The 10,364-nt window shown below is 40.4% G+C and overlaps 1 protein-coding gene across 1 annotated transcript in view; it reads right to left on the reverse strand.

Moving 5' to 3' along the window:
• LOC109888420 (leucine-rich repeat-containing G-protein coupled receptor 4-like) overlaps positions 1–4,623 on the reverse strand; it is a 29,297-nt gene extending 24,674 nt beyond the window's left edge. The window contains exon 1 of the mRNA XM_020479599.2: positions 3,806–4,623. Coding sequence (XP_020335188.1) covers positions 3,806–3,993 — 188 coding nt within the window. The 5' untranslated portion in view covers positions 3,994–4,623. The remainder of the gene's footprint in view (positions 1–3,805) is intronic.
• Between the last annotated feature and the right edge of the window lie 5,741 nt (positions 4,624–10,364).

Raw genomic sequence — 10,364 nt, forward strand, 5'->3', positions numbered from 1 at the left:
GGGAAATTGGTGTACAGGGTGAGGGGGGTTCCAGAACGTATTTCTCTTTCTCCCCACCTGTTGTCCTCAGGCAGGAGAGTCTCATTTTCAGCTGCCAATAAAAAATATAATGTACACACCAACATGCTGCAGGCAGCTCCACCCCCCAGCCCACCTCTCCAACCTTCCCCTGGGCTGCTGGCTGGTGCCAACCAAACACTCTGATTTATGGACTGATAAAACAAAGGGCACAGGCCAATTCCCATCTGTGTCAAATTCCGTAAGATTATGCAAATCAACAGATGCATAAATGTTAAAGTATTGTAGGATATTGCCAACGAAAGTGGCAATGTACAGTACTGTATATTATTTTGTGACTACGTATATGGGTTACTGATTTTGAAGAATGACGACACATGAAATAAAAACTTGAAGTAACGCTCTCTAAATAACTACAAATGCAGGACAAGAGCAGGTCTAGTCATACCTCTGTCTGGAACTATTCCAATTTAAGAGGACATTCCAGAATTCCAAGGCCAGAAATTCAACAAAAAACCTGACTTTCAAAAGATGGAGTTAATGTCTGTGGCCCCATTTCTTTTACTTCTCTTAATAACATAACTGCTACCCTCCATTCTCCTCTCTGCTTCTCTGTACAACAGATTCAGTACATTCATGGGGTGGCAGGTTGTACTGGATGGAATCACAGCAGGAGGAAAAATCACAAACAAAGCCAACCTTCTGGGAAACCATTCTCCCACCTCTAGGGACAGCAGGGCCTGCAATGTGCCTCTTGTAAGACTGCTGGACCTGTCTGCTTCTATCATTATCTCTGTGTGTGTGTTTATGTGTGTGTCAATTTCCCTGTCTCTTTCTGTCCATTAATCTCTCCCTTCAGTAATTTTCCATATCTCAATTTATCAAGCTCTTCACTATTTGCCTGTCTTGTTGATCCCCGTCTGTCTCTGCTGTTTCAGCAAAAAAGCTTATAATTGCCACTAAACATCACAGCAGATGATGTGTACCCCAATTAATAGATTAAGTTGTTTGTTTGCTGACACACTAATGTAAAGTGTTACCAAAATATATTTCTATACTAAGGATGTAATTCCACTTTTGATGAGTGGTAAATGGGATTAAATTAACATTATGGAGGTAAATATTTTGTTTACTTCTTTAAACAAACATGAGCTCACTTCCGGTAAGGAGCATTACCAGCTCAGCACAGCCTCCCTGTGCATTAACTCTGACAAAAAGAGTATTTCTACAGCTGCGATGTGTCGCACTAATCCATCATGACCCCTGACCTCTCTACTCACCAAAACACAGAAGGAATGGAAAGAAGGGGAATTTAAGAGACGGAGAAGAGACATTGAATGGAGAGGGAGGGAGAGAAATAGAAAGAGAGAGACAGCTGCACTAAGGGTCAATTCCACATTAACATAGAAACATTTTTTACTTTAAAATGTATTTCAAACAAAACAAAAACCAATGATTGACCACTTTTGACAACGTCAAGTGAACATTTACTTGAAGAATTGTCAGTGGAAATTGCTAAGTAGTCCCTGTGCATAAAGTTGTATCATTTGTTTGCAATCATTGGTTTTTGTTTGACATACATTTGAAAGTGAAAAATCACTCTGTTGGCGTGGAATTGCTCCAAGGCCACCCGTCAAATACTCTGAGGGCTTGAACTGAATATATCACGTAGTTATGAGCTAAAAAGCTGTCACAAAGCATTTGGATAACCCTTGCTCAGTGTAGGTGCACAAGAAGCCTTCACGCCCACACTTCCAGCCGTAATACGTTGACTTCGCAATTGTAATACAATATTTGGGGATGTGTTGGTAACTTACACGCAAGATCATGATGTTTGATAACAGCATACACTACACTGTGTCTTAGTTTACACATTGGTAAATACCACAGTTTCTCTTCATTTTACCTGACACAAAACATCTCTACATTGGCAGTTTATTGGGTCAACTCTAGAGCGTGTGTATTTCTACAATTCTGCTGGATATTAATGAACTCAAGAAGTCAATCAAATGTACTTACAGTCCATGTGGTGTAATGTTCAGGCACCTAGGTGGAAATAAATATAAAAACCAACCCCTCAGCTTTTATGTTAAGTTAAGTAAATAAAGGTGATGGTGATATTGTATATATTTAAATTTCTCATTCAGTCTTGGATATGAAACTGTTCTGTATCAATACCCACTGGGTCCAGACGTCAATTCAACATCTATTTCACGTTGGTTCAACGTAATTTCATTGAAACGACATGGAAACAACTTTGAATCAACCAGTGTGTGCCCAGAGGGTAGTCTTCTCAAGGTCAGATCCTTCCTTCTTTTCCACATTAGGAAGCACATTTCATTCATCCACCTTCAATAAATAACACATAGACCCTTTGACGCCCTTGGGCGGCTGCTCTGTTTATCATTAACTAAGACATTGTGAAACCTTTAAGGCTGGTTAACTAGAAATGTATAACTATGTAGACCCAGTCTCAGTTTCTCCTCAGTTAGTAATGCTCTCTCTCTCTTTAGTAAGGTAGTGCAGAGCAACTCGCTTTTTTTTGGTACAGAGACAAAGACAGATACGATGGCGGAATCACAGGGAATACAGAAAAGAAACAATCACCATTCCTTAAAATAAACTATAGGCTAACTAAAAGACCCATGTCAAAGGGCTTTTGGTTTAGTTGTTATTTTGTGTTGATCACAACAGCTTTTTCCTTTCGGCGGTTGCTGAACAAGATTCAGAATATATTTTATTCTGTAAAAAATATAGTCTACAAATAATTTAACATTGCACATTTTCCCCATGTTGATAAATTGCTTGAGCCACAATTTTGCAACTTAGGAAACTTTGGAAGGAAAGTCAATGAGACTTCATTATTACAGTAATGTGTTACTGAACTCACACATTCTGGGGTGAATTCTGGTGTATCCCTGTAAGATGAATCTGAATCACTTTGTAAAGGACATGTATTGCATATGTAAAGGATATGTAATGTAAATATCAGAATAACAACCGTCTCTGAGATGATGGGTATGTGTGTCCACAGTGTTTTCTTTTAGGGATAGGCATACACCTAAAGTGACATGGGACTTTCTCTGCCATGATGTGAGTTGGTGAGTGGAGCAGCATTCAGGACAAACACTCTCTGGCAGGTATAATCACAATCAAGCGAGACCACAGAGCTAAGACAGGCCAAAGAATCAGCAAATGAAGACAGATCCACCTTCTTGCTTTACACAGGATGGGCTACTATTCCACATGTCCCTAAATATAAGTGACTGTAGTCTAAGAAAGTGAAAGTCCAGGTGCCAGGCCAAGGAATATGCTATAGCTTGTATGCTTTTCAGTATAGTAAAATACTACGGTATAAGAGGGGTCATATCAAGGAAAGGTCAGCAAGTGAATGAGTTTGGACCCACATGAAACATTTTGGCAACCATTGCATTAAAATAATAGCCTAGCCAATACTGTATGTACCAACCTTCAATTTTATGGGCTACTTTTCCTCTGGCTGTTCTTCATTTTTTTGTGTTTGCTCTCTCATACCAACCACAATAATGTGTTTGTTATCAGTTGAATAACTGATCCACAGCCCAAAGTTGTAAAAATGCACTCGATTACTTGGCTTCATTGACAGCCATTGTGCAAAAGTTTGCTCCAGTATTAACGTGGAGAGGTGCCCCTCTCGAGTACCTAGTGGCCAATCTTACCATTATAAACACGTCCTAACCAGGGAGAGAGATTGATTCTAGGTTTAATCGTGTTTTATTACACAGTTTCAATATGTGTTGATACTTACAGATAGTAGGTGAAGGCGCTTAGACCAGTTGGGACAGTGGTCAGTCCTTTCCCAGAGCAATCGGCGCCTCCGTCCTCGTCGCAGCTGCACGAGGACGAACAAATAGCCGGAGTGGATTGTCCTTGACCAGCCGCACCATTCCGTAGTGAAAACAACCGCAAAAATATCCAGATGACAAACACGCGCATGTTCTTCTTCTGTTCAGACGGAGCAAAATGGCTTTACGTGTTTCTCTTATAAGGACATGTAGGCCAATTTTCATGTGACTGCTCTGTTGTGATGGCTTGTCCAAGAAGCTTGAATACGTATTATTGTTGATAGGTAGTCGACCACTTCAAGGATATAACATGTTAATGCATCAGTCCCACCAAACATATATCCTTAACTACCCCTGTCAAATCTGGGACATTTTCTTTACTCAAACAATGCGGTTTACCTTGCACTAAGTGTCCTCCTATTCATCCCGTGTGGAGTATTGGTTCCATAAAAATAAGTAGCACCCGTCCACACAGACGACAAAATTGGCACCTTTTGCTTTTTCCGTTTTCGTTGTCCCATTAAATCTGAAAACCAGGCGGATCCGTGCGTTGACAAAATAAGAAGCCTCAGTACAATTCTCCAACCGAAATGGGAAACACTTGGTGACTTATTTTTGCTATCGTTTCCCTCCTGATTTGTTTCCTGTAGAAAAACACAGTCAGCTTTCAGCCATTCCTCACGTTTCCTTCCTTTGCTCCCTGCCACCAGCAGCCCGCTTTTTCTTGCTCACTCGGTAAGCACCCTGCCGGACAACCTGCCACACGATCTGCTGAATACAGTATGTTAATACTGACCTACATATTACTTATTTCACAACGTCACACTTTAGTTTTAGTAGGCAACATACTGCAATTAATACGTTTGTAATTGTGTAACAATTAATTTAAATGATAAATTAATTTCCACCTCAGTCCTTTCTTTGAGTGTGTTACCATCTCAGGTTAGTCCTTTTGTAGTAATTGGTCAATATCGGATATAATGGTAGGCTTATCATTCTTGTTTTAGTGAATTCCAAATGACTGAAATGTAGTTATTATTAGATAGGCCTAATTGTCAGGTTATTATCATTTTACCATATGCTTTCTACCAATAATACTGTAGGCCTAAAATAAAGTGTAACCAGACAGTTTCTTCAACAACTACATGCTCCATGCCAGATGAAACTTGTTTCTTAGCCTTCTGGGGTCAAATGTTATTTGTTTGATTACATAATTCTTTGTGTGGGTCCTGTGATTTGTTGAGTTGGAACTTGGGCCATGCACCCTTTTCTTTCATTTAATCTTTATTTAACTAGGCAAGTCAGTTAAGAACAAATTCTTATTTACAATGACGGCCTACCGCGGCCAAACCCTCCTCTAACCCGGGCCAATTGTGCGCCACCCTATGGGACTCCCAATCATGGCCAGTTGTGATACAGCCCGGGATCGAACCTGGGTCTGTAGTGACACCTCTATCACTGCGATGCAGTGCCTTAGACTGCTGCGCCACTCAGGATTTCTGCTTGACTCCTGCCTCCAACAAGGGGGAATGTGAAAGTGTGACAACAATCCTGCCAGTAGAGTAGATACTTCTCTCTCAATGGTTTAAGAGTCGCTGTGCTAAATAGGACTCTATCTTCACCAACCGGGTGGTGGGCAAGGTACTTTGTTACTTGTCCATTGCTCCCTCCTCCAAGCGTTGCTCTTTTCTGTGGTTGGGCAGGCAATCCTCTGTGGCTTGTGTCAAAGCCTCTGCCGCAGAGGTGACCAGTGCGAGTTCCCCAGAGGCATGCAGACCAACAGTGGGTGCTGTCCAAGGTGCCATTCAGCCTGTTCAACATACAAATATATGGATAGTGTATGATATCGAAGTGGATAGTGTATGACATCATTAAGAAACGTTGTAGAACCAGCCATCTCTCCAAACTGAGTAGCCAGAGAAGAAGGAAACTTCTTAAGGATGCCATCATCGGCAATATCAGCTTTGAAAGAGACACATCATGCTCTACACATCATGCTCTGAGCATCATGGAATCAGGGCTGTGTTCTGTTTCATACCTGAGAGAAATACTGATCAGCTCATTACACTTGTTGTTTGGGTCCACAGTGACATCAACATGAATAACATCACAGAGCTCAGAGCATTCACTGTCAAGAACTTTGAACAGAGAGTATTCATCTTTTCTTGTACATTACTCATAACACAGTTTTTGTCATACCCATATGATAATCAGCCATTTTAAAACACAACGGAGACATTTTTATAATACGTGTTTGATCAATATGTTGCTCAACAAAATATTAAGAATTATGTATTTTCAATTGAAGTTTCTCTTACATCAAATAGTCATGGCATTGTGGAGTCAGTTAATGTAGCATTTTCAGAAAGCCATACATTTTTTCAAGCACCGAAATTATACTCACAACAATGTCATCCAATTAGTTCTAAATGTTATTCGTGCACATGATGGGGACATACTTATAACATGCAACATACATTCCGCCACTGTGTGTGAACGCAACAGCAGCCAAGTTTGTTCAGATGGAGAGGAAGATCCTGCAAGGTTGTCAGTTTTCATGTAAATTATATTTGCATAATTTTGCAAGTGAAAGGTGCAAAGGCACATGTTATGATAGATTGTTTGAGAAGGAAATTGTCCAAACAGAAGCACATTAACAAAGCAAATATCTATGTAACATAGCAGGTTTATCAAAGCATTGGTGGACGTACATAATGGGCAGAGGTTACAAATGTGTTTTTAAGTGACACATTTTTACAAGTTTTGGATCCCTTGATGTTAAATGGAGTATGTAATACATTATTAAATTGTCACATTTACCAATGCACCCTACCTATGGATCTGTTATGTCACCTTTATAGAGTATGATATAAGTTTTAAGATGAGTAAAAACCTTTTGCAACGCTATATAAAGCCTTTATATGGGGAGGGGGGTGTAGATCATCTTTAATATTCCAGATAGATTTGGCATTTATAATCCCCCTTATTTGTTTATTCACCCCTCCAATCCCTACCATCCCTCCCCTGATTGGGGTAAGCTAACAATACGTCCTCTATTGCAACCTACCGTGATTATAACTGTAGTTAACTAATTATACAGTTGAAGTCGGAAGTTTACATACACCTTAGCTAAATACATTTAAACTCATTTAATCCTAGTAGAAATTCCCTGTTTTAGGTCAGTTAGGATCACCACTTTCTTTTAAGAATGTGAAATGTCAGAATAATAGTGGAGGGAATGAATTATTTCAGCTTTTATTTCTTTCATCACATTCCCAGTGGGTCAGAAGTGTACTTACACTCAATTAGTATTTGGTAGCATTGCATTTAAATGGTTTAACTTGGGTCAAACGTTTCGGGTAGCCTTCCACAAGCTTCTCACAATAAGTTGAGTGAATTTTGGCCCATTCCCCATTCCTCCCACAAATGTTCTATAGGATTGAGGTCAGGGCTTTGTGATGGCCACTCCAATGCCTTGACTTTGTTATCCTTAAGCCATTTTGCCACAACTTTGGAAGTATGCCTTGGGTCATTGTCCATTTGGAAGACCCATTTGCGACTAAGCTTTAACTTCCTTACTGATGTCTTGAGATGTTGCTTCAATATATCCACATAATTGTCCTCCATCATGATGCCATCTATTTTGTGAAGTGCACCAGTCCCTCCTACAGCAAAGCACCCCCACAACATGATGCTGCCACCCCCGTGCTTCACGGTGGGATGGTGTTCTTCGGCTTGCAAGTCTCCCCCTTTTCCCTCCAAACATAACAATGGTCATTATGGCCAAACAGTTCTATTTTTGTTTCATCAGACCAGAGGACATTTCTCCAAAAAGAACGATCTTTGTCCCCATGTGCAGTTGCAAATCGTAGTCTGGCTTTTTTTATGGAGGTTTTGGAGCAGTGGCTTCTTCCTTGCTGAGCGACCTTTCAGATTATGTCGATATAGGACTTGTTTTACTGTGGATATAAATACTTTGTACCTGTTTCCTCCAGCATCTTCACAAGGTCCTTTGCTGTTGTTCTGGGATTGATTGGCACTTTTCGCATCATCTCTATTAGACAGAACGCGTCTCCTTCCTGAGCGGTATGACGGCTGCGTGGTCCCATGGTGTTTATACTTGCGTACTATTGTTTGTACAGATGAACGTGGTACCTTCAGGCATTTGGAAATTGCTCCCAAGGATGAACCAGACTTGTGGAGGTCTTGGCTGATTTCTTTTGATTTTCCCATGATGTCAAGCAAAGAGGCACTGAGTTTGAAGGTAGGCCTTGAAATACATCCACAGGTATACCTCCAATTGACTCAAATTATGTCAATTAGCCTATCAGACATTTCTAAAGCCATGACATAATTTTCTGGAATTTTCCAAGCTGTTTAAAGGCACAGTCAACTTTGTGTACGTAAACTTCTGACCCACTGGAATTGTGATACAGTGAATTATAAGTGAAATCATCTCTGTCTGTAAACAATTGTTGGAAAAATTACTCGTAGTAGATGTCCTAACCGACTTGCTAAAACTATAGTTTGTTAACAATACATTTTTGGAGTGGTTGAAAATTTTGTTTTAATGACTCCAACCTAAGTGTATGTAAACTTCCAACTTCAACTGTACATATATTCCTAATTTCCTCTTTCTGCAACTGCTGGATTTTCACCAACAGTGGACAATCCACCATTCATTCTTATCTTAATTCCATTCCTCTGATGTCCACAGATGAACTCATCTTTCCCAGTATAACACCATTTTGCTATTTCCTTTTGCAATACATCCCTCCATTTTACTGTAATATCTTACGAGTGGCAGACAGACTAATTCTTACATTTCTTCTTTAAGTAATTGCCTCATCCAATTTTGTGTCAGAGCTGCGATGAGTTGGTTATCATTTTGTATTGAGCATACACCTCCTTACACTGTTGTTAGTTGCTTGTGTGACAATTTTACCATCCTTGTTTACAATAGTTTTTTTTGTATCAGTACATTGCAGTTTTGCTGTAATATTTGATCTACCTTTTCTGGAGGATGACATTTACATTGCAGCCAACTATGTATGGCTTTTATTTAAAAAGGAAGACACTTTAAATAGGATAACACTATCAATCCACCAGAAATGTGCAGTTTTAATCTGAAAAAAGACAAAGAGCCCCCTCTTAAACATATGATGTGCCTTTCTTAGTAGCCTGCTGGAAAACCAGTTTGGATTGAGAGATTCTGTATGTGCCTTGATATTAAAAACATTTAGCCCTCCACACTTATGCTCTTACAGTCACAACAGTGCCGTCAGAAAGTATTCACACCCCTTAACTTTTTCCACATTTTGTTGTGTTACAACCTGAATTTTAAATGGATTTTGTGTCACTGGCTTACAAACAATACCCCATAATGTCAAAGTGGAATTATGGATTTAGACATTTATACAAATAAATACAAATTAAAAGCTGAAATGTCTTGAGTCAATAAGTATTCAACCCCTTTGTTATGGTAAGCCTAAATAAGTTCAGGAATAAAACATTTGAATAACAAGTCACATAATAAGTTGCATTGACTCACTCTGTGTGCAATAATAGTGGTTATCATGATTTTTGAATAACTACCTAATTTCTGTAAGCCACACATACCATTACCTATAAAGTCCTTCAGTCGAGCAGTGAATTTCAAACACAGATTCATCCACAAAGAACAGGGAGGTTTTCCAATCACGTGCAAAGAAGGGCACTTATTGGTACATGGGTAAAAAGCAGAATGTCACACCCTGACCATAGTTTGTTTTGTATGTTTCTATGTTTTGGTTGGTCAGGGTGTGAGCTGAGTGGGCATTCTGTTACATGTCTAGTTTGTCTAGTTCTATGTATGGCCTGATATGGTTCTCAATCAGAGGCAGGTGTTCGTCATTGTCTCTGATTGGGAACCATATTTAGGTAGCCTGTTTGGTGTTGGGTTTTGTGGGTGATTGTCCTTGTTCTGTCGCTGTGTTACTTTGCACCAGTATTAGGCTGTTTCAGTTTTCGTGTTACGTTTATTTGTTTTTTTGTTGTATTTGATCGTGTTTATTTTGTCTCATTAAACATGGATCGCAATAGCCACGCCGCATTTTGGTCTGACTCTCTTTCACCTAAGGAAAACCGTTACAGAATCACCCACCACAACAGGACCAAGCGGTGTGGTAACGGGCAACAGCAACAGCGGCGCAAAGAGGAATGGACATGGGACGATGTATTGGACGGCAAGGGTTACTACACCTGGGAGGAGATCCTGGCGGGAAAGGATCACCTTCCATGGGAACAGGTGGAGGCAGCTAGGAGAGCAGAGGCAGCCGGAGAGAGGAGCCGGCGATATGAGGGAACACGGCTGGCAAGGAAGCCCGAGAGTCAGCCCTAAAAATGTATTGGGGGGGGGGGGGGCTCACAGGGAGTATGGCTACGCCAGGTAGGAGACCTGCGCAAACTCCCTGTGCTTACCGGGGGGCTAGAGAGACCGGGCAGGCACCATGTTATGCTGTGGTGCCCACGGTGTCTCCAGTG

The sequence above is a fragment of the Oncorhynchus kisutch genome, linkage group LG3, assembly GCF_002021735.2.
Source record: "Oncorhynchus kisutch isolate 150728-3 linkage group LG3, Okis_V2, whole genome shotgun sequence".
NCBI classification, from domain to species: domain Eukaryota; kingdom Metazoa; phylum Chordata; class Actinopteri; order Salmoniformes; family Salmonidae; genus Oncorhynchus; species Oncorhynchus kisutch.